A 24,836-nucleotide genomic window follows, 5' to 3' on the forward strand; every position below is an offset into this window, starting at 1 on the left:
TCCCACACAGAGGGTGTTCGATCGGTCTGTCCCACGGTCTAGCTTTTAAAGATATTCTTTATCTTTTCCCAAGAAGGTAATGCCTGCCCTCTGTTTAAAAATGAATCAAATGTGGGACAACTAGATGGCTCAGTCGGTTAAGCATCTGCCTTCAGCTCAGGTCATGATCTCGGGGTCCTGGGATCGAGCCCCACAGCAGGCTCCCTGCTCAGCAGGGGGTCTGCTTCTCCCTCTGTCCCTCCCTCTCCCCCTGCTCTTGCATTTGTACTTTCTAATAAATAAAATCTTTAAAGAAATGAATCAAATGTGAAATTATGGGTTTATAATTCCAAGTCCTCTCCCCACCTCCCCAAGGATGAGGGGCTCCTGTTAGTTGCTACATCCGGGCAGAGCTTGGGGTGCCAGGACAGGTGGCCCCTGCCTTGGGGCCTGGTGGGGAGGCCTCGATCACCTGGCAGCCTGGGAACTGGCTCGTGGGGGATCCAGAGGGAAAAAACACTTGGAAAAGCCTCTGCCTCCACCCCTGGGCCACGTGTCTCTACCACCTCCTGCCAGCCCAGCGGCACACGGTGATGGCCCCGGAGCCTGGAGTTGGGGACCTAGTAGCTCACCTTGGCAGAAAATCTTTTTGAAGACACTGGAAAAACAACAAACAAACAACAGAGACATCAGATGTGAAGGACAGGCCCTCGGTCCGTGGGACCCCCAGTGCAGGGGCTGGGTCTGAGCACAGGGACTGAGAACAGCCACTGTGGCTGCTGCCCCGCCAAGGGCTGAGGTGCGGGGCCTTCCCGAGCAGGGCCGCCCTCCTCCAGCGCCTCCTCACCGCTGTGCCCCCACCCCACCTCACTCCCGGCAGAAGTGAGGGTCTCCGCAGAGGCCCCCGGCTAGACTCCAATTCAACCAAACCCCTTCGGGAAAGGCCTCCTAGCCGCCAGCTGTGCAGAGCAACCAAGGGGCCTGGGCCTCTCAGAACAAGGCCCGGGCGTGTTCTCTGCCTAGAGCCCGCCCTCTCTTCTCACAGGTGTGGGCGTGGCACCCCTGACCAGCCTCTCCCACCCTCGATGGCTGCCACCTCGCTCCCCGATGCCACGGTGCGCCCCCCTGGCAGGGGCTTGAGCCGCTGCGGCCAGAAGGGGTCATGGTCATGCAGCCTCCCTCTGCTACTCCCCGAGTGTCTGCGGAGTGTCTGCCATGTTCCCCGGACACCCCCGCGCTCCCATCTGTGCGGACGTGTGTCCACACCGACACCACCAGTTAAACCCAGCTCCCTGCAGGGCGCTACGCTGCACACTCACTCCGGGTAACAGCACTGCCGACACACGGGGAGGCGGGTGCTCAGCCGCACGCCCTTTCCCACGGCAGCTCGCTCCTTCGGGAGGGTGATATTAATGTCCTGTTTTGTGGATGAGGAAACTGAGGCACAGGGAGGCTAAGGGACCAGCTTGTGCAAGTGGGGACAGCCCGGCTTGAATCTGCAGTCCCTTCCTCCCAAACAGTGGAGGGACAGGGGCCCCAGCTGTGACACCCTCTTGTGGGCACCGGTCACTGTCTGTGGGAGCAAAGGTCTCATCTTCAGGGGACACTGTGGCTGATTAACCCAAGGAGGTAGCGTGTTGGTCCTATGAACTGGGCCTCCCTGAAAGATATGTCCGTGTCCTCGAGCCCAGTACAAGTGAAGGTGACTTTATTTGGAAACAGGGTCTTTGCAGATGTAATTAAATTAAGATGAGGTCATACTGGAGTGGAGTGGGCCCTAAATCCAATGACAAGTGTCCTTATAAGAGGAGAGGACACAGACACGGAGGGGAAAGCAGAGACTGGGGTGCTGTGAGCACAGCCAGGGATGCCCGGAGCCCGGGGCACTGGAAGAGGCAAGGAGGGCTCCTCCCCTAGAGCCCGCTAAAGGAACCGACCCGCTGGCACCTGGATTTCAGGCTTCCGGTCTCTGGAACGTAAGCTGCCTGGTTTGTGGCCCTTTGTGATGGCAGCCCTGGGGTGCTGACAGAGCTTCTAAGTGGATTTTAAAGAGGCAGTTTTTTTTTTTTTTTTTTTTTTAAGATTTTATTTATTTATTCAACAGAGATAGAGACAGCCAGCGAGAGAGGGAACACAAGCAGGGGGAGTGGGAGAGGAAGAAGCAGGCTCATAGCAGAGGAGCCTGATGTGGGGCTCGATCCCACAACGCCGGGATCACGCCCTGGGCCAAAGGCAGACGCTTAACCGCTGTGCCACCCAGGCGCCCCTAAAGAGGCAGTTTTAAAGCCAATTTGCAGCTCGGTTTGGGGTTGTGGAGGAAGAGGACTGCTGGGAAGCATCTCTGTCACACAGGACAGACGGACAGAAAGCATTTACCTTGGAAGATGATTTTGGTTCGGTCCAGGGGAGCTACCGCCGTTTTGGCAAGAGCACCAGCCAGGGCCCCAGACAGGAGGGAGCTGAGAACTTGCCTGTGATCCCTCTGCAAGAAAACACACGAACACAGTCTGTCATGAGAGAGGGACAGGGGTCGGCTCTGCTGGGGACCTCCCCCAGGAGGAGCATTTTCCTTCTGTCCCTGGCCGAGGGCTGTAAAAGGCACAGCTGTGCAAGTGTCACAGCCCTGCTGGGCCTGGGTCACAGTGGGGCACAGGGCAGGCTGAGTCCACCAGCCACAGAACCTGAGTGGGACATAGTGAAAACCTTCTGGGTGACAGAGACCATCCGCATGAGAGGTGACCCACTCGTGGGGCTGTCCCATGAGTTTCCAACTTCTCAGAGACGGCCTACAACAGGACTGACCCCAAACCGATGGGTTACCCCACCCCAAGTGCAGACTCTGGCCGTGTCCACCGCCTGTGTGCACTGGACAAGGGTCCTTGTGGTCTGGGGATCAGGCTGTGGTATCGGGCAAGCATTCCACAACTTTCCATCAGGCCCACAGTGGCTGGCATCTGTGGTTCTTTATCCAGCCGAGGTGAGGGTGGCGGTGACGGTGGCCGGCCTGCATCATGAGGCCAGCCTCAGAGCCAGCACTTTCCCGAGTCTTCTCGAAGCTTCCCATGAGGAGCTGCACAAGAAGTCACCTGCTCATCAGGTTGGAGTCTCCGTTCCCCCAGCTGACTCAGCAACAGAACTCTCGCCAAGCAATCACGGGGAGCGCAGGGGACCAGAGGGGCCCCCATCTTCCTTGGCTCCGCAGTGAGGAAAGATGGTGAGGGGTAGGTCATTCAGTGATCCCAGGAGTCCCTGGAGTCCGACAGGAACCAGGTGCCCTGAGGGGCCTTGGGACACACGTGTGTGTGGGCAGGCATGTGTACAACACCCCCTGCCCCTGGGGCTGCCGGTCCACGGGGAGAGCCAGACATGAACTAAGGTTTTAGACGAATGTGTAGGGGCGCCTGGGTGGCTCAGTCAGTTAAGTGTCCGACTCTTGATTTTGGCTCAGGTCATGATCTCAGGGTCCTGGGAGCGAGCCCCACATCGGGCTCTGTGCTCAGTGTAGAGTCTGCTTGTCCCTCTCCCTCTGATCCTCCCCCTACTCGAGCTCTCTCTCTCTCAAATAAATACATTAAATTAAATTAAAATGCATAGAGTCACCAATCCAGAACGGCTGTAAGGAGAGGGCTTAGGGTCCCGGGAGAGCATGGGGTCAGGGGTGAGGGGCTGAGGCTGAAGGATGAGGTGCAGCTAACTGGCGTGTGTGTGTGTGTGTGTGTGTGTGTGTGTGTGAGACTGTGCAAGAGGGGGAGGAATGGAACACCCAGGGGCCCTGGTGAGAAGAAGCATGCGTCCTCGGGGACCACAGAAAGGCAGGGTGGCTGACACAGGGAAAGGGAGGGGGCACAGGGAGGAGAGGAGATGAAAGACGGGTGGGGGCTGGACTCCACGGAGCCTGGGGGCTTAGCGAGCAGGCTGGTGTCTACCCAAAGAGAAATGGAGACGCACGGAAGGTAGACAGGCCTTCTGAACTGTAACTGGAGAGGAGGCAGCGCCTACAGAAGCTCAGGATGGAGGGGCGCCTGGGTGGCTCAGTCGTTAAGCATCTGCCTTCGGCTCAGGGCGTGATCCCAGAGTCCTGGGATCGAGCCCCACATCAGGCTTCTCCGCTGGGAGCCTGCTTCTTCCTCTCCCACTCTCCCCGCCTGTGTTCCCTCTCTCGCTGGCTGTCTCTCTCTCTGTCAAATAAATAATTAAAATCTTAAAAAAAAAAAAAAAGAAGCTCAGGGTGGAGAGATGGGGGCTGGGACCAGGGGACAGATAAGGGGCATTTGGGGGGTACAACTGGCAGCCTGGGTCTGAGTGGGCATGATGGGGTCCAGGGCCACGCCCCAAGTCTGCTCAGCGCAGCGGGTGGATCAGGGTTGAAGGGCTGGGCTCCGAGTCTGTCCGCACGCTTGGCCTGAATGTGGGCTCTGTCCCGATTGCCTGCAGTGACCGAGGGCCTCTCTGATCCCCCTTTCCTCACCCCTGACACACTGACGTGCTGTGTCCTGGCCAGGTCTGGGTGTTCCCCGGGGCCGCCATGCCCTTCGACCCGGCCCTGTCCCTGGAGGGCTTCAGGTCCTTTCCCCTAATGCCCCCAGGACCTCCTCCAGTAACCCAGCCCTCCCCTCCCTAGAGAAATAATTTCCCATGGCAGTGCTCTCCCTTCCAAGTTTCTGAGGTGGTGCTTCACCACGGGGTTCCATCTTCTCCTTGCTGCACGGAAGCCTGTCACTGGGGGACCCTTGCCTTTTCTGGATCACACAGCCAGGCTCTGGAGTTCTGGCTCCACCCCCTTTGTGCAGTGTTCGGTGGTGCTCCTGGCACCAGCTCCGAGCCCCAAGCGGCTCCCAGTCTCCTCTGGGAATCAATGTGATGACCATTCCCCTTGCGGGCCGCTGTGGGCAGAGGGCGCACCCCACGGACGGTCTATGTGCCCTGCGGCTACCTGAGGCCGAGCCAAGGTGCCCCCTCCACGGCCTTTACTAGGGCAGCGTCCCGGGCAGCCTGCGGTGCTCCCAGTCAGAGGCTACTTGCGCACGCCGGGCATGCGTGTCCTCAAACCCCTCACCCAGGGTGCGGCGCTCCGGGGATGTGGCACGAGCCCGACTCCTGTGCTCAGTGGATGAGCCCGCCGCCACCTCTGATCAATGCTCCCAGTGACTCTTAAGTGACCAGGGCCCGTGGATTCTTTGAAGAGCTCGGCCCAGGCGTCACGGAACAGCCCGGCTCCATACCCGTCATATGGAGAGAGCCCGCAAATGAAGAACGAGCCAGACAGCCCAGCAGAGAGAAAGCGGGCGATCCACAGACGGGAGCCACACAGGCCGCGAACACTGCAAGAAGGTGCTCAGGTCCCTCACCAAAGACACGGGACTTGACAGAGTAAGCCCCCTCTCAGGCTGGCCGAGCGACCGTGCTGGCCAGCGTAGAGGAAAACCAGCACTGGCTGTGTCCCAGCGCAGGACGGACATCGGGCCTCTGGCCGGGCACGCCTGCTTGGTGGGATCCAGCCAGCCAGCGGCTGGGGAGTTCGCTAACCCGTGCGGGACAGGTGCACCTGCTCTGGGGTTTGGCCTTGCTCCCCCACATCCACCCCCAGCGTGGTGACCCTACAAACCAGTCCTCCTGCCCAGCTGGTGCTTCCCAGGGTGACCTCAAATTTGAGGAAAGCTTGGGAGGGCAAGAGGATGATGCCACTTTGGCGTTTGACCTCGTGGACTTTGAGAATGGCCTGTGGGCCCCGGAGCTGGGTTTCTGCATGGGGCTGGGTCAGTCTGTGCTCCAGGTTCAGCCAGAAGAACCTCTACTGGCTTCTTTGGTGAAGGAGGCCAAGGCTGATCCCCATTCTTTCAAAGGGAATATACCTTTTCTTCAAGCGAAGGTGGAATCAGAGATGAACTTCAGAGGAGACTGGGAGCTGAGAGCACACCCTGCAGGCGAGCGCCCGCCCCCACAGCGCCCCTGCCCATGACTAACTCTCTCGCGCTCACAAATCCCAGCGAGAAAAGGAGATCAAGGACACCTTTTGACATCCTAGCCAAATTTGGGCGAGGTTCTGGCTTCTTACGAAGTGGCTGGGCAGATAGGATCCACATCACGAAGGGGACTTTAAATGGAACAGAAGGTGACCAACCTGTACCCCTCTCCGCCAACGGCCTCCCAACAACACAGCTGTGCCCAGAATGCGTGTGTGTGTGGGGGGGCATCTGCCATGGGGTGCAGGAACACAGAAGAGGGACCTCAGGAAAACGCCCATCGGGGAGGCGGGGTACTTGCCTTGGAATTGACGGGTGAGGGCAGGATGGCCTCGGCATCCTCACGCACACGCGCCGTATTCTCCTTCACACCATTACCCATTCCAGGCCAGCTCTGGGCGGCAGGAGACTCGGTCCTGGGAGAGAGGGAGCATGGTGAGACCTGGTGAGAGGAGGGCCAACCCGACCTGCCTCAGGCCTGTGACTCATCCCTGAGTCACCTGAAGCCAGAACTGCCCTAGCAGGGTGCTCTTCACAGCCTGGCTTCCGTCTCCCTGCAGGGGAAGGACGTGGGCGACGCGGCACCTGCCTCCAAATGCCAGTCCCCAGCGCAGATTGCTTAATCATTGACAAAAGTCCTTCTCATCGGCTCTCCGATTTGATCACAAACAGGCCTCTGAGTTATCCGTTTTTTTTTTTAACCTAGTACCATCCTGGCAGATGGGCTCAGAGAGGGGAAGCCACCCCTGGCAAGGTCACACAGCAGAAGGCAGAGTTGGCCCCAACTGCCTGGACCCGAGCACCCACTGGGCTTTTGTCAGCTTGGACCTGAGTAGCTATCCACAGAAACACTTAGAAAATTACTCTTTTTCCTACTGCAAGTTTGCCGGATTTTTCTGGCCAAGCTTACAGTAAAGGGTCCTAATACTTGAGGATTCCTCCCTGGAAACCTACATTTAACACCTAGGTGGAAGTACCCGCAAAGCTCAGCAAAGCTCGGCAAACCACAGTGAGGGGAAGACAGAAAAAAGGATGACGGGGCGCCTGGGTAGCGCAGTCGTTAAAGCGTCTGCCTTCGGCTCAGGGCGTGATCCCGGCGTTCCGGGATCGAGTCCCACATCAGGCTCCTCTGCTGGGAGCCTGCTTCTTCCTCTCTCACTCGCCTGCTTGTGTTCCCTCTCTCGCTGGCTGTCTCTCTGTCACATAAATAAATAAAATCTTTAAAAAAAAAAAAAAAAAAAGGATGACGATGCGAGCCATGTATTGGGGTTCCTGGGCGTCTCGTTTCCTGTGCTTTAAGATTATCCAATAAATCAACACGCTTTCCTTGTAAAATGATGCAAATGATACAGACATCCCAGGGGCGGGCTGCGAAGGCCCCTCCTGCCCTCCAGGTCCTCCCGTGCACCCACGTCCATGCCGGGCAGAACGTCCTAGAAAGCACACACAGGATCCCCCTCCACTTGTCCTCTGCTGCTGTTTCCTACCTAAAATGGGTCCTGGCTCCAGGAGGAATGGCTGCTTCCAAGACAGGGGAGGGACGGGCCTGGAGCACCCCGAGGTGCCAGGGAGGAACCAAAGCAATGCGGGTGTGACCACGGGAGAGGCAGGGCAATCAAAGAGCTGCCAGTGGCCAAAGCTGGAACGCTCTGAGCGACAATTACTGGATTATAGCCCAAGGTGTACAATAAATACCCACAAGTCCACAGTTAGAAATAAATAATTAGGGGCGCTTGGCTGGCTCAGTCAGTGGGGCATGTGACTCTTGAGCTCAGGGTTATGGGTTTGAGCCCCGCGCTGGGTGTGGAGATTAAAAATAAAATCTTGAAAAAAAAAAAGAAAGAAAGAAATGACTGAATACATAAAAAATACATGGGAAGAGACAATCTCCCAGGCAGAAGAACCCCAGATCATTTGTGTAGCTGCTTTGCCCTTGAGATGGGGTGTGGGCTGCATGTGGTGACTTCTTTCCAAGGAGTCCAGCATAGAAAGGGGGAAGGGAGTGACTTTACAGCGGAGACATCTGACAGATGCCACCTCAGCCAGGTGATCAAGGTCAACATCACAGTGAAAAGTCAAACTGATGGCACGTGCTGTGGATAGGTGTGATGAGGGCACTTCGCCTGTGTGGTCCTTGTTAAACCCATCACCCCAGGCCAACCATGAAAAAACACTAAACAAATGCCAGTTGGGGAGCACCCTACAAAACACCTGACCAGTTCTTCTCAAACCTGTCAAGGTCATTGAAAACAAGAAAGTCCCACAAACGGTCTCAGCCCAGAAGAGCCTAAGGAGACGTGACGACTAGATGTCAGGTGGGATTTGGGGACTAGAAAAGGATACTAGGGAAAACTGAGGAAATCTGAATAAACTATGGCCTTAATTAATAGTCATCTATCAGTATTTGCTCATTAGTTGTGACGAAATGTACCAAAGTAATGTAAGATGTTATTAGTAGGGGGAATTAAGTGTGTGGGGTGTAGGGGAACTGTTACCTTTGCCAATTTTTATATAAATCCAAAACTTTCACAAACCCACAATGAGAAACTAGGCCCTAGGGAACTTTTCAAGCCAGCTGCTGGTGTATTAGCTTGTGGGGGGCACGGAGACTGGATCATCCCCACCCGCAGCGTGGACAGCTATGGCTCAGCACCATCCCCGATGCCGTGGACCCCAAGGCATGGTCCCCACATCCGGGCACGCAGAGGGATGATGCAGCCTTTCTTAGGGCTGTGTTGGGGGCATGGGCATGCTGAATGCGGACACAGTCTGTGAACGTGCCCTCCTGAGAAAGGATCCAGCCCTCTCACCTCCCAGCCTCACGCGGCTCTGGTCTGTGGCCTCACTCTCCCTCCAACTCCTGCCCCAAGTTCCCTAGGACACAACTGTCCGTCCCAGGCCAGCTGGTGGTGCTCTGCACTGGACAGGCGGTGCGGGCGCAGAGGGGCCGCCCATCGAGCCTGGTGGACCTTTCTTCCCTCAGTTGTGTGACTCCAGGACCTGCTGCGGAAACTCAACGCAGACCGTTCACGAAGGGGCCTTGGCGTGGTGGAGGCGGACAGAAACAAAGTCACCACACAGAGCCATGCAGACCTACGAGACTGTGTTGCTGCAGGTGACAGAGTGCCCGAAGCAAGTCACGGGAGCCCCGCAGAGACATCTGCACCCGCAACTTGTGATCGGATTCCAATGCCATTGGGAAAAGGGTCTTGCAGATGTACTTAAGGTAGGGCTCTCCACATGAGGTCGTCCTAGATCATCCCCCCATCCAACGTGATCTGATAGGACAGAAGAGGAGACACAGACAGGAAGGCCCAGTGACCACAGGCAGAGACTGGGCTGATGTGGCCACAGCCGGAGACCCCTGGGAGTCCCCAGAAGCTGGTAGAAACAAGACCCCGCCCTGGAGACTGCAAGGCCACACACACCTCAGTTTTGAACTTTTAACCTCCAGAATTATGAGAATAAAAACTGTGTTGTCTCAGGCCACCAGTCTGTGGCGACTTGTTACGGCCACCACAGGACACTAAGACTAAGGGCCCTTTTTAGAGAGAGTGGGGGGGCTCCGGGCCCCCACCCCCGCAGAGTGAGCAGTCTCTGACTGCCAGCTGCTCACCAGGGTTCAGCGCCTCCTGGCAGCTCTCCCAGGCTCACAGGGTGGAGAGGAGATTCTTGCCCTGGGGGAGCGAGGGGGGAAAAATCTCAAGACTTTGTCCCTCAGGTGAAGGCTAATTTCTCTAAGAAATAAAGAGTTCTTTGCTCTTTCAAATCAGTTTAAAAAAACAAAACAAAACAAAACAAAACAAACAACCTAAGACAAAAGAAAGGCAAAGAAACAGCCAGGTTACCAGGAAACAACTTTAAAACAGGACCAAAAAAAAAAAAAAAAAGATAGATGGCCGACTGCGCTCCCAACGGAGAAAGGCAGGTGGAACCCGGAGCGAAGGGCTGTTTGCAAGTGCGGTGGCAGTAACGCAACTGTGCCATGAGACAGGGGTGGGCAAGGAGGGAGGCTGGGGGTGGCACCTCTTTGCAGGGGGGTCTGGCAAATGCCTTGGAACGTGTGCTGCTCTCCAGACACGAGCATGAGGACTCGGGGGCCGCTAAGGCCACTGCCAGCTGCTGCTCCCGGCGCAGGCCTGGAAGGGAAGCTACGCTGAGGGAGGGGACAGAGGGAAGGCGTGACTCACATCCCCACGGGAGAAGGCCACTCAGCCTGTCACTAATGAGCAGACCCCATCTTGACGAAGTGACCAAGGTCAACACCACTGGTGACAGGGCCTACAGACAGCTCGCCTCCCCCACATGGTGGCCCAGGAAGGACACGCCGTGGCTTCGGCGGGATTCCTACCAAAGACTCAGGGCCTCAGGCTAATCATGAGGAAGCGGCGGACAGACCACACCCCACACCGAGGGACTCTCTCCAATGCTGGACCCGACCGAGCGGTTCTCAGCAAGTCCGAAGGCTGCGGATGATGAGGGAAAGAAACGAGGAGCTGTCACGGATCAGGGGAGACGAGGCAGACAGGATGACGAGTGCAACGGGATGGCCTGGACCGGCAGGAGCACATGAGGGGAAGCACTGGGGAGGCCCGCATCCAGGCTGGAGGTGAGCTCCTGCACGGCGTCGGGGCCTGTTTTCTGGGCCACATGACGGTATCCTGTATGGTGCTAACTAACACTGGGGGAGGCCGTACGAAGCATCTACTGGAACTCTTAGGATTTCTGCCACTTTTCTGTAAGCCTAAAATTATTTCAAAATAAAAAGTTAAAGAAAAAAAATGCCTTATGAAAACCACGAGCTTCTGGATGAGCCAGGGGTTTCAGAGAAACACTGCAGATGTCTGCGGCCATGGAGGGGCTGGCTGGCTGATCTGGCCCCTCCTGGTCCACTTGAGGGCTCCAAGCCAGGGGCTTAGCGTCTTGGGCTGGGGAAGGGCGCTGGCAGCCACGGGAACCCCGGGCAAGGGACTGGGGCTCCTGGTTTGTGGGGAGACCGGCGCCCTTCTTGGCAGGGGGAGCTGACCCTGGCCTCTCTTGGGAGCAGGGTGTTGGAGGTCAGCAGCAGCAGGGCCTCAGGCTGAGGCCTTCACCCAGGGCCCATCTGTGGCTCTGCACGTGGGCTGAGAACAGGGTGAAGGCAGACGCTGCACGCGATGAGACCATGGCGGTTTTATTAAATCCCTCTGCTCCTGCGCTCTTTAATCTGGCCGCCTTCACTACCCATAGGGGTGCTGCTCTACCGATGGGGAAACTAAGGCGACAGGAGTCCCCTGCTGGAGACCACTATGGTGACCATCACTGCCACCAGCAATGAGGGGCGTCATGGTCACTGGTTTATCTCTCCACCTTGCTGATGAGACACGGAACAACTTGGGTCAGACCAAGGGCAGAGGGAACTCTAACCTTGACACAGGACTCCAAAGTCATGGCCATATCCTTCTCCATGGAGCCCTGGCCCCGCCGGCCAGCCTCATACCATTTCATCCTGAATGCTTCTCCTAGAGAACCACGTGCCCCTTAAGACTTTGCTTAACCCGAAGGAACAGCAGGATAGGGAAAGCAGGGTGGAGGGCCTGGGTGCCCTCAGTCATCCCCTGAGGGCAACCTGTAAGGCAGAACACAGACAACCTGTTCACAGAAGTGTTGCGGACCTAAAGGGACAGCATGGGTTCCTGGGCTGCAATCCAAAGGGCCCAGGGCTCTGTCCCTGGGACGTGAGCCTGGGAGAGGCAGCCAAGGGCCAGAGGGGCATTCCGCAGGGGCAGAAATCAGAGTCTGCATCACCAAAGTGGGGCCCTGGGTAAGCAGTCGCTGCTGTGGGTTGGCACCTGGCAAAAGGAAGGTATGGGAAGAGGTCCCTGGGGGACCTAGGCCTCATGTCTGGAGGCCTGAGAATTTCCAGTCTTGAACTTGGAAGACAGCCCTGGTCTGCTGGCTCCCACAAGCCTGGAAGAAGCCAGCAAAAATCATGTCAGGGTATTATTGACAGCCTGGGCCTTGCATGATTTGAAAAATCTAACATCCTGGACACAACTTAAGAAAATGAGGTACACGGGCAGGCTGGGCATTTGAAATGCATTTTGAAACATGGACATTTGAAAACACGGACAGGTCTGACTGGGAGGAATCCCGGCTGCCCTACGTTCTGGACGTGGGGCCTCACATGAAACGTTCCTCAGGGCCTCCAAGGCTCTGGTTCCCTGGCAGTGGAGGTGATTAGGGGCAGTGGACAGTGACGCATGGTGGTGTCTGATAAAACAGAAAAATTAGAAGCAGGAGCCTCTTGAGACCCACCAGTGCCATGGCCCGCAGAGTCAAGAAGGGCGACCGTGAAGAGGGAGCCTGACCCCAGTGTTGGCCTTGAAGGGGGCCTGGGCTGGCCTGGCGGGTGAGACTATCATTACTCCTGTTCCAACATGATTGCCCACAGAACTCCAGGCTTTGCTCCGTTTGGCCAGTTATTCCCCCAGTCGCCCTTTTCTGCCTCAGAATGTCACTCCCTCATGCCCCCGGCCCATTTGTCTGAGGTGTTTCCTCACCATACACCTGGGTTGTGTGGTCTCAGGAGGACCTCGGAGGTGAGGAGAGGTGAGCCCTCCTCATGATGTGATACCTCAGAGCACGGACTTAGCTCAGGTGAGACTGACTTGCAACTCTTGGGTAAGGTAGGGTCTGCCAGCTGTCTGTCACCCTCCTGAGTGACCCTGTTCCAGACTCTTCTCTTTGGAACCAGCGCCTCGTCGGGGTGTGTGTATGAGAGGAGTTAAGCTCCCCTCCCGGGGAGGGAGAATCGACATACATGACCAGGAATTCTTACACAGGAACTGTGGTCTCTTCTCCCCACCTGGCTCACTTCTTCAGTCATTTCGTCAGATCGGTAGGACCGTGTGGGTGACCACTTTCTGCTCTGGGTTAAATCGAGGTGCTCTGTTACTTATTTGCTGCTCCAATCTTCCGATGCTGGCCACAGGCCGAGGCGTCTTCTGCCCACTGCAGATGGAGGGGCAGGTATGGTGGGGGAGGGGAGCAGTGGGGGGACTGACACCACGCAGATGACAAGGGGTAGCCCACGGGATCCCAGTAGCTGCAGGAGCTGCACCAGGTGCTCAAGGACAGGTGTTAACGTGCGCCTGTGGGCCCCAAGCCCGACTTGGCAGACACGGAGGTGAGGCAGGGTGGCGCAGGACCGGGTGCCAGCTCCTGTCTGAGGCCCAGCTCTGCGGCTCAGCATCCTGCTCCTTGTAGCTCCCAAGTCTTCCCTCCACCCCACTCGCTCACTGTGCTCCTCTGGCCTTTGGGACCTGCAGCCTTCCACAGGGCACTCTGGGTTACCTGGGGGCGGGCAGGGGGCACCGAAGGAAATTCACTCCTTTGCTCCAAGTAAGAGGAGCTGGTGCTGCTGGGCAAGGCCAGGGCTTGGCCAGGCTGGGAGCCTGTGAGTGGGGGCTGAAGGTTCTAGAATTCTCTTGTCCTGACACTTGGAGGGATGGTCCGAGAAAGGGGAGACTAAGGCCTGCTCTGGTCCAACGTTTACACCGCTCTGGGGTTGAGTCTGATCAACTGTGTGCCTGCTGCGTACACACGCTGGGGAGGTGGCACCGCGGTGGGCGGGGGAGATGGAGCGGCGAGTGTGCGCACACAGCCCACGGGGAGGCTGCCAAGTGGCGCTCTGTGGCAGGAGAGATGCAGGGCAGGGTCTGTCCTGGGGTCTGGGAAGGCTTCCTGAGGAATGCACAGGGTGGGAGTGGTGGGAAGGAGCACCCCGGGTGGCCAGAGCAGTGAGAAAGGGGACCCCCAAGGCTGGAGCCAGCTCAGGCTAAGCGCACACAGGCCATCGAAGGTTCTGCTTGTGGGAGAGCACAAAACGCTCCCACCCTCGCAACACTCCTGCTGGGGCTTCCACCTCTGGACCCCAGCCAGGATGACCCCCACATGCCTCCCCCAGTGCCTCTCCTCAGCGTTTGAGACCCTGAGACTGCATTTGGGAACTCTGAACACCGGCACGGTACTACGTCCTATCTCACGGCGATGTCGAGCACCTTCTGTGAACACAACCCAGACGGCCACCCACAGGAGAACGTGTTCTCGCACGTGGTACAGTCACACCACTGGGTGCCACACAACAACAGAGAAGGTGCATGCTACCACATGCAACGACGGGGACAAATCTCGGCCATAACAGTGCACAGTGAGAAGCCAACGTGAAAGACTGTACCGAATGAGGCAAAGTAAAATCCAAGCACAGTCATGCAACGTGGTCTGTCCACACAGTGCCATGTCACTGAGCTTTAAAGAGGAAGGACACTCTGACATATGACACGCCGCGGATGAACCTTGATGACATCATGCTAAGTGAAATGAACGAGTCACAAAAGGACGATACTTAATTCCGCTTCTATGAGGTCTCTAGAGTCCTCAAATTCACAGAGACAGGAACCAGAACGGAGGGTGCAGGGGCTGAAGGAGGGGAATGGGGAGTTAGGGTTTCATGGGGACCGAGTTTGAGTCTGGGAAGATGGAAAAGTTCTGGAGTGGGATGGTGGTGATGGCTGCACACCAGTGAGAATGAACTCTACACAACGCAAAGTTGAAATCGGTGTGTTTCACGTTATATACATTTTATCACCATTAACAAAAATCCAGCACAGAAAGTAAAGCATCAGTGGTGATAAAGATCAGACCAGGGTTAGCTTTGGGAGGCAGGACAGGGAGGGGTCACAGAGGAGCCAGCTGGAGGTTTGAAGCGCTCTGTATCTCGATCCGGTTTCACGTGTGAACACACATGTAAAAACTCCTTGAGCTGTACACAGAGTTACTCACTTTACTGTACGAAACTTACATCGCAACAAAATAAGTTTAAACATTAAAAAAGGAAAACCCCAAAGCCACCCAGCCTCTCCCAGGCCAAACGACCGTGAGCCTGAGCACCGTGTTCTTAACTCCCAGGGGACTCTAACGGCACCAGAGGGACCACACGCACTGCTCACTGTTGCTCACCTTCCTCCTCACCTGCGACGAACACCTCCTGAGAATTTTGGCAATGACCAAAAGCCTGGAGGAGATGTCTAAGCTTCTAGAAGGCAGGCCACACGTGCAGTGGCTATCTGGCCCCCTTCTGGAGATAGCACACTGGGCAGTCACCCACTCTGCCTCTATCACCTTGGAGGAGGGGGGCTGGCCCTTCCCTTGACTCCGGGGTGACCCAGGTGACCCTCAGTTTGGAGCACTAGACCCAAAGACAGGGTGTTTTGAGGGAGTCACTGGCCAGAGAAGTCCTCTTTCTCTTAGGAGGGAAAGCAGGTAGGCCCTGAGGGCAGCTGACACAGAGCCAAGGCCAGGGAGGGAGGAGGGTGGATGTCTGCCGAGCTGGGGTATCCTGGGGCCCAGTGGTGCTAGAAGAACCTGGGAGCTACCAAAGAACATGGAAGGTGCCAGAAGCACTTAAACTTTTCCCACCCTGGAGCCCACAAAGTTCCCCTTCCAGTTTAGCCAGTCTGAGATGGGTTTCTGTCCCCTGCACCTCCCAGAGCCCTGACCTGTGTATTTCCCGTCCACTCTTCCAGCCCTGTGCTGCGTTTCCAACCATGGACAATGGCCCCAGTGGGCCCAGCTCCAGTATGTTCTCTGGAGGTACCTTTAACAGGTACCCATGACCTGGAACTCAGGTGCCAGAGTCTTCCCCAGCAGCAGGGTTAAGAACGAGGGGTCATGGGGCGCCTGGGTGGCACAGCAGTTAAGCGTCTGCCTTCGGCTCAGGGCGTGATCCTGGCGTTATGGGATCGAGCCCCACATCAGGCTCCTCCGCTGGGAGCCTGCTTCTTCCTCTCCCACTCCCCCTGCTTGTGTTCCCTCTCTCGCTGGCTGTCTCTATCTCTGTCAAATAAATAAATAAATAAAATCTTTAAAAAAAAAAAAAAAGAACGAGGGGTCAAGTGCAACGGGGCCACCTCCCCCCCCACCCCATGCCACGGGGAGGCAGCAGTCACAGACCAGCCCTAATGAACAAAAATTCATTTTTTCATATATTTCTGTTCAGGCAATCTCTCTACTCATCAAAAAGCAAAGCAGGATGGGGGGCAATTCCACAAACATGTTGCGCGGCACTGTCTAGGAAACAGGAACCTGAGGTTCTGGGATCTTAGGGAGCCCAGTCTGTGAGCCCCTCGTTGCAGCAGTCCATGTGCGCATCCATCCCGATACATGCATGCATGTGTGCGCGCGCACACACACACATGTGCCTGACTCCCTCAGAAGCTCCCTGGCTGGGGCCACCATCCTGTTGGTGAGAGCCTGCGTGCGCCACCCCCTGCCACCCCCAGAACGAAGGAAATGTTTGCACAAACGGGGGGAGGGGAGGCAGTTTCTCAGTTGATGGAGTTTACAAGCAGTCAGGGAACAGATCCTGTAATCTCTTAGTAAACGGAAGCCAATTAACATCCTATCTGCCTGTTGATAAAGGCTGTTTTCTTTTCCAGTTAATGGGCATTAACTTCTGCCATCAAGAGAACGGTAGCATCTTACATAATGGCTGTTCCCTGTTAACCCAGACCCGGCCAGCTGTTGGGCGTCTCTCCCCCGGCTGCATTCCCTTCTAAGCGTGCCTTTCAGACAAACTGGCCTCTGCAACCTTGTGCTGCAGTCTCTATGGGTCACTCAGGCATCCGCGTCCTGAAAGACACAGAACACCCTACTGTCAATCACTGTCCTGGGTCCTTGCAACACAGGGCTGCTGACACCTGTCACCAACTGCACTTGAATGACCTACAACAAACTAAGGCCCTCAACACTACTCACACCCCTCTGATAAGAGGGTGCACTTGGGTAAAGCCCTCACCCCGAAACTCTTGTGTTTTGCCACGGGGAGCCTAGCACAGTGCTTGTATCTACTCAATGATTTGCTGGATGAGGTAATTAATTTTTTGGATGTACCAAGTTTTGCTTTGGCTGTACTCTCCCCACCCTGTGCCTGGCAAACTCCACCGCATCCTTCAAAGCCCTTCCTAAACATCCTGGCCTCTCCTCCCAAAACTTAGTTGTTCTGCCCTATATTGAGCACTCCGTGGCTCCCTGCTGCATGAGACGGGGGCCACTTTCCACTGGCTTCCCCTGCTGGGCTGGGGGGGGTCTGTGGAAGGCAATGGCCTGGGCTATGCTCAGGGTCCTTGCTTAGCAAGCAGTCAGAGGCATATACCTGCCGACAGGGGCTTTTGCTGTCTCCTGGCCCTTCGGGCACCCTTCACACGGCAGCGAAAATGTACCTCTTCTATGCTGTCCGCCTCATTCCCCAAGTAGGAGCACGTACAAGCTCCCAGCCACACCATGCTGGTGTTATGGGAAGATGGGGTCCAGTGTGTGACCTTGGCCATGTTACTAAACGTCCCCAGGCTTCAGTTTCCATCCATCGCCATCTTCCTGAAGTGGTGCGGCTCAAGTGGGTCATGGGTGTGGCTAAGTATCATTCTGCCTTATAAAAGGAGTCAGATGGAGCTGGGACGGAGCTCATCTCACACTACCCGGCCCTACTGAGCAGGCCTCCCCAGTTCCTAGATCTCACCATTCAGCCTGCATCCCCCATGCCAGTGCCTCTGAAAGAGCTGAGCACTGGTCCTGAGTGTCCAGCAACCCCCCACCCCCTGCTTTCTCCAGGTGGGTCACGGGTGTGGCTAAGTATCATTCTGCCTTATAAAAGGAGTCAGATGGAGCTGGGACGGAGCCCATCTCACACTACCCGGCCCTACTGAGCAGGCCTCCCCAGTTCCTAGATCTCACCATTCAGCCTGCATCCCCCACGCCAGTGCCTCTGAAAGAGCTGAGCACTGGTCCTGAGTGTCCAGCAACCTCCCATCCCCTGCTTTCTCCAGGTTAATCTCCCCAAAGTGTTAAACAGAAGCTGGCTGGTGGTGCCCTGCTGCCCACCACATGACGACGCTTTGGGAAGCAAGTGCTCCGGCCAAGCGCTCTGCCCATGCCAGCGCCCCTGCCCGGCACAACGGGAGGTGCCGTCTCCCACTCTGACATTCAGGGCTAGCCGACACTTGGCTTTGACCCATGTGCTCCAGGCCAAAGGGGCTGCTCACAGCCACCAAAACTACCCCTTCTTCAAGGCCTGGCTCTTACACGTCCTCTTGCCAGCCCGAGGCTAGACCAGCCACTGGCTAAGGCCTGACCGGTAATGGGTCCTGTCTGCCCATGGCACTGGAAGCCAGGCCCACCAGCCTGCGCCCTCCCCTCTTCCGGCTACGGCATCTTCCTCCAGCTCTGAGCTGCTACACCAGGGGTTTCTAGGACACCTGTCCCAGAATCTCCAGGACATTTGTGCGGGATTCCTGAGCTCCAAGTTGGGGCCTGCTACAGTGAGGCCTGGGAACCTGCCCTTTAGGTCGAGGACAAAGACTGCAGACTGAGTGGAGCTTGGGTTAGCATGGCTAGTTAATACTTAATCAAACATACATATTCTCTTCTTCCACTCATCCCCCAGCAAAGGCACATGACCTGGAGATGGCATAACAGTGATGACATCTGTCGGGAGCACTTCATGGGGACATTTCATCAGGGAAGGCTTGCAACTGGTCACAAGGTATCTCCTGTCCTGGTCCTGGGCCCTTGTGCTGGGAAGCACGGGCTGCTAAGGGCTCTGAGCTCAGGCATGGTGACTGTGCCTTGCTGGACATGGCCTCAAGGAGAGTCCCCTCCAATGCCTGTCATGGACTCCATGGACCAGGTTCCTCAATCTCCTCTCAAGCTCTGTGCCTTGGGTCCCAAAATACCCAGCTTTCTTGTTTCCTTTGCTTACAATGCTTTGCCATCTAGCTAACTCCTTGCTGGCTTTCAGATCTCCGAGAACCTTCCCCTCCCTGAGCTAGCATCCCAATCCTCTGCTAGAACTGATCAGGTACAGAGCCCCAGTCACTTGGTGAGAACTGATCCATGCCTGCATCCCCTACCATTCTGAGCACCAGTGTTTCTGCCTCTTCGGCACCTGTCCCTGACCCACAGGTATTTACAGGCTGTAGAACAATGGTATGGTCAGGCTTCAAGTTTGTTCCATTCCTGGAGGCCAGGCTCCGGGCACCGTGGTGGCATTTCGGTACGGCTTACAGATGCCCATGTCTAACAGCGGCAGAAAGCATGAGTGCCACCAGTGACTTGCTTAAGGGACAGGGGTCTGGATTCTGGCTGACTTATGTCCATCTCGGCTCCCTTTATGTTCTCCTCTTGGCGACTCTTCTATAAACTGGGATGATGGAGGACCAAGCTCACTGTCCAGTAAGCACATGCCAAGGGCTGGCAAAGAGCAAAATATACATACACATTCACTTGCCCGGGTCCTCGCTAGCTCTGGGCAGATGCCTCCACCTTCTAGCGGGAAGGCAGGTGAGTGAGGGGCTGCGCGCTCCAACCCTACCAGCTTTGTTTTGCCTGAAACAGCAGAGGCAGCTAGACAAGCACTTCTTTGAATAACATCCTGGCAGAAATTCTGGCTTCGCAGCTGTAGGGGTTAAATGGTGTCCCTCCCCCCCAAAGTTCATGGCCATCCAGAGCCTCAGAAGGTCACCATCTTTGGAAATAGGGTCTCTGCAGGTGAAATGAGTTAAGGATTTTGGGACGAGATCATACTGAATTTATGGTGGGCCCTAAATCCAATGATGGGTGTCCTTGTAAGAAAAAAAACCACACAGGGAAGACGCTGTGTGAAGATGGAGTCAGAGAGTGGGATGATGTGGCTGCAAGCCAAACCCCCAAGGACTGCCAACAGCTACCAAGCCAGGAGAGGGCCTGTGACATTCTCCCTCAGGTCCCCCAGTAGGAACCGACCCTGCAGTCTTAGTCTGTTTGGGCCGGTGACAGACGACCATAGACTGGGTGGCTTCCAGACAACAGAACATTCATGTCTCACAGTTCTGGAAGCTGGGAAGTCCATGATGAAGGTGCCAGCAGACTGGGTGTCCGGTGAGAGCACTCTCCCTGGGCCACCGAGTTTGCGGTAATCTGCTACAGCAGCCCCAGGACCTAACATGACAGGAGTCTAAGACCAATGCTCCTGGTACTGGCTGGTGACCTGCCCCTGGCTCTGAGGTCACTCCTCCCTTCCCTGGACCTCTCGGGCCGCCCTACTGACACAGCTCCGACAGAAAACCTGGCTTCTGCTGATCTTTGTTGAGACCCTAGAATCCAAGCACTCAGCTGCAGCGAAAGGTACTCAGGGAAGAAAACAAATGTTGACAAGCATATTTTAAAAATAGCACAGTGACCAAGGAGGGGCGCCACCGCGGCCCATGTCCTACTTCTTCAGCTGAGTGTTAGCTTTGTTATCCTTTACACTTTCTTTTCACGTGCACATTATATACTTTTTATTAAGAAGTATTTCGCACTTCAAATAAAGAATATAACACATTTTTAAAAGAGCTGGCTTGCAAAACCCAATCAAGCTAAGAGTTCTGATCATCTCAGTATTCCTCTAGCGTCTAATTACCAAAACAGAACAAAAACAGGATGACAGGTGGGAAAAGGCCTGGCCTCAGGCTGATGATCCCCTCCACCTGGCACCAATAGTGGGAAATAGCTGATAACTTCCCCAAAAGATTTAATACCTGACTTATCTCAATCTCATGTGACAGCCAAGTTCTTTTGCTGGATCCAGGTGGAAAAACAAAAATTTAGTAACAGCCAATATCTTAAACCTTCCCTCCCAGGACTGTGGCCAATGCCCATGTCTTTCTCTTGCAAGGAACAGCCCCCTCCCCCCAAACCCAAGGTTTCCTCCAGAGCTCCACAGTGGAGGGACTCCAATATTCCTCGGACTGAACTTTGGTCCAACTGGGGAAGAAAAACAGAGATATAATGTTTAATCACCACCCCACGGGCCAGAACACCCAAGAGATGGATAGAAAGCCCAGAAGTGGGGTTCAAAAGTATCTCTCGGGCTGTGCTTTTTCTATCAGACTGGAGAAACCAGGGCACTTGATAGTAACTGTTCTGGCCGCTGGGAGAGGAAATAAGCAATCCAGTTTCACAGCTGAGAGAAAACTGATGGCAGCACAAACTCTCTGGAGGAACATTAGCCATTTTGATGGACATGCCCTTTGGCCTGGGCGCTCCTAGGAAGCTCCCTGAAGACCAGGAGGTTTCGGTAGTGTCTGGATTGGAGCCCCACACATGTTCACTGCGTATTTGCTCATGCATGGTTCCATCCATTCATTTCACCTCAGTTTGTAGGAGAAAATATGAGTGACAACTTTCACAGTCGTTCGTAAGGGACTGGCTATAAAACTGGCACACCCATTTGATAAAAATCTCATGCAAATTTATCAGGGATTTAAAAGAGGTGGGGGATATACATCCCTCCCCCCAAGCCACAGACTATCTCTGGAAGAAAACAGGGCAAGTTAACAATGGATGCTTCCAGAAGGGTACAAGGTACAGACAAACCTGCTTGGTTTTCACTGTATGTCCTTTTATACTTTTTTCTTTTTTACCATGTACATCAATTACCTTGTCAAAGTTTATATATTTGCATGTGTATATATATGTAACGTGTACATCCGTAGTATATAAAATGTGTGTATATGTACATATAAATGTGTGTATGTATACACCTACATATATATACACAAGCACATACATAAACACACATGTTTTAAATGAGTCCTTTTGAATTTGGACAGAAAACCCCATTGGCTTTGGTTTCTACAGGAGAAGGTGAAGGTGACATGACCCTCTGGCACATTTTGGCTCCATCTTTGCCGGGAGGGACAGAGGAGGGTAAGAGGCGCTATGCAAACCTTACAGGAAACCGCACCACATTATTACTTTTCAACAACAAAGCTACCGTCTCCTATGCTGCACACCTGCAAATCATACTCCAGGGAACTTGAAAAGTTCCACAAAAATCATTATTCCCAGCACCTCACCAGGCTCCAGTTTTACAGTTTGGCTCTAAGTGGCTGTAACATTAGCTCTCCTCACTCTAAAGAGTGTTTCCTTACTCTCTAGGTTTATCGGTTCTAAGGCCCCAAGGAGTTCTTGAGGGTCAGCAAGGGGCTTCGGTCTGCAAGAGCTGGGGCCAGAGGCCGGAGGCCGGCAACTCCCTTCCAGGCGACCCAGCCGCTGGAGGAACCCAAGGTGTTGAAGTCCGCTCCTGCAGGGTCCCCGCCCCCACCCAGCCCCAGGACACGGAGACACGTGCTACAGCAAAGCTCAGGGGCCGCCCCTTCCAGCTCAGTCTTTCCGGACTCAAAGTCATGACTCCTGAGGAACAGCTGCAGGGAAGGTAGGGGTCCCCTCCCCTGCCAACCCCTCTTCTCAGAGATAAGCACAACAGATGGGCATAAATGGGGAAGGTCTACAGAGAAGGGTCAGCAATGCTCAAGGAGGCATGGGCTGTGCCTCCCCAATTCAAGTCTCTTTAGGTTTGTTGCTGGTAAAATGTAGATAATTCTGGTTTTGCCTGGCCAAAGGGATTATTGTAAGCCTGGAAATCACTTTACAGACTGTCATAAATGAAAAGATAACATCTGGGTGGGCTTTTTTTGGGGGGGTGGGGGAGGGTGCAGTTATCCTGAGATAGCTAGGCTTGGGTGAATGCTGGGGGACCTGGGTGGGGGGTGCAGTTCAAGGATTACAGAGAGGCGCACAAATATAGGTGCACATGTAAGAAAGTACAGGTGGGTGCACAGACTGGGGGTGTGTGATGGAGAGAGGGTCTGGAAAGGCACAGGGCAGGTGGAGGGGTGGGGGAGAATACCTGAGGGCCCTGACCCAAGTGGCTGAGGGGAGGAAGCAAGAGAGAGGGGCAAAGACCTGGATGTGAGCAAAATCAGTGAGGGGCTATGACCTGGTCCAGGTGTGAGTGGGGGGGCCACGAGTTCAGCATCATAGGCTCAGGCATGGATGGAGGGGGTGTAGGCCCAGTGGCAGACGTGGGGGTGCATGGATCTGGGTGTGGAGGTTTCATCAAGAGGAACGATTTTAGGTGATGTGGAGGGTGTCCATGAGTGCGGGGGAGGTGGCAGGTGTGTGAGGGAGAATATCGGTGGGGACACGGACTCAAGTGCGTGTGGGTGTGAAGACCCAGCTGTGCCAAGCGCCTAGGGACACGGCCCCAGAGGTGTGGGGGATGTCAGCGAGTGGACAGTCTCAGGTGTACTGGGGGGGGGGTGTCAACAAGAAGGGATGTGGTGTCAGGTGTGCGCGGACTGACCGTGAGTGTTCAGATCCGGCTGGGAGGGCCCCCTAGAAGCACCAGACGCGGGGTGAAGGGGGGGCTTTAACCTCTCCCTACCCCTGCGACGTTGCTGTCACGCCCTGCCTCGCCCGCCCCCGCCCCAGGACCCACGACAAGACCGTGCCTCGCCCTCGCTCGGCCCGAGGGGCGCGGGGCCCCGGACGCCTGCGCCACCCCGCGCCCTCTGCTCCCCCTCACCGGCTGGGACGCGTTGCCTTCACCACCTCCGCCGCCGCCGCCGCCGCCGCGCCGCCGCCGCCTCCGGCCACCACGGCCCCGCCTCGCGCACCCCCGGCGCGCGCCGCGGGAGGGGTTCACGCCAAACTCCGATTGGCTGAACGCTGGCAAATCGGCGTTGGGAAAGACAGGGATTGGTTGGCATGTAACAGACGGGCAGCCCCTGAAGCCAATCACTGATTGGTAGAGGCGGGCTATTGGGTGAGGTTTTTGGTCCCAGAGGTGGTCCCGCAGGGTGCGAGGTGCGGAGAGGCGAGGGCCGGGAGGTAGGCGAGGATTGGAGCTCTGGCAGAAGACGAGCAGCCCTCATGACCAATCCCTGGGGGGTAAGGGCGGGGCTCCGAAGTGGCTGGCGCGGCTGGCGCGGCTGGCGCGAGAAGAACGGAGGGCGTAGTCTGAAGGGCGATGAGGATTGGCTGCGAAGCCGAAGACGAGCAGGCCCTGCGGCCGGTCGCAGGGGCCGTGGGCGGTGTGTCTCGGGGCAGGGCGGGAGAGCGCAAGGTGCAGAGTTTGGCCGGGAGCACGGCGACCCTAGGTGGCCTCAGACGCCCTGAGCGGGGTTCCCTAAGGCTGTGTCGAAGAGGCTAGCCCTCAGACCACGCAGCGCAGAAGCAGGACCTCCAACTCTGGCTGTGAACATGGGCCATCGCGGCCGAAAGACTCCTGGATAATTTTACATTCCTTCACTCCCCGCTATTTCCCTGCTAACGACACGGAGAAGGCAGACTCTCTGAGGTCACTCAGGCTCGTCGCCTGAAGCTCCAGGTTGTTGTGAAGACATGGAAACAGGTGGAATCCTACCCATGAGCTTTGTGGTTTTCTGGAAGTGTTGGACTTCTCTGATTTCAAGCTTTCTCCTTTACGGGATCCAATGACATCCCCGTCTGGCCTCCTCCCGGATAAGCCCTTTGTGAATCAACTGAAAACTAACCACTATCTCATGAGGTCAGAGCGACCACTGGCCATGTTTTACACAAACCAGAGGGCAGAGAGGTCTAGCTCCTTGCCCACAGCGCTTCAAGTGGCTGAATCTGGGGGTGAATTTAGAGTAGCCTGCTCTTTGGAAGTAGGGTAAGGCAGTGTCAGAGAAGAACCACCAGGGGCCCGAGTAATCTGGGTCCAATTCATGTCCAGCCACTGGCCCACTACATAACCTTGGTGAAGGTAGTTGTGGATCGGTTTTCTCAGGGGACAACGATTCCTACACCTTGATCTTTCCTCTTTTGGAGAGAATTTACATCCCAGCTCTTGCCTTGACCTTCAACGAAAGCATTTGACCCTCAGCAGGGCCATCTGGCCTGTGAGCCTCAGCTTCACTGTGAGGTGAAGTTCATGGGATTCTTTGCAGACAGATGCCAGCAGTTTAGAGAAGACACTTGCCGTGCAGTGCTCCGCTGTGTCATTGGCACTCCCCCCAAGTCCACCCAGTT

The 24,836-nt window shown here is 55.7% G+C and overlaps 1 protein-coding gene across 2 annotated transcripts in view; it reads right to left on the bottom strand.

Annotated features, from left to right (window-relative positions):
* SLC25A42 (solute carrier family 25 member 42) overlaps positions 1-23,456 on the bottom strand; it is a 28,665-nt gene extending 5,209 nt beyond the window's left edge. For both annotated transcript variants that reach the window (XM_040628965.1, XM_040628964.1), the window contains exons 1-4: positions 23,368-23,456; positions 6,244-6,358; positions 2,356-2,461; positions 612-637 (exon numbers count right to left, since the gene is read on the bottom strand). In XM_040628965.1, coding sequence (XP_040484899.1) covers positions 612-637; positions 2,356-2,461; positions 6,244-6,324 — 213 coding nt within the window. In that variant the 5' untranslated portion in view covers positions 6,325-6,358; positions 23,368-23,456. The remainder of the gene's footprint in view (positions 1-611; positions 638-2,355; positions 2,462-6,243; positions 6,359-23,367) is intronic.
* Positions 23,457-24,836: the final 1,380 nt, after the last annotated feature.

This window comes from Ursus maritimus, unplaced genomic scaffold, assembly GCF_017311325.1.
Source record: "Ursus maritimus isolate PB19 unplaced genomic scaffold, ASM1731132v1 scaffold_14, whole genome shotgun sequence".
Taxonomy (NCBI): domain Eukaryota; kingdom Metazoa; phylum Chordata; class Mammalia; order Carnivora; family Ursidae; genus Ursus; species Ursus maritimus.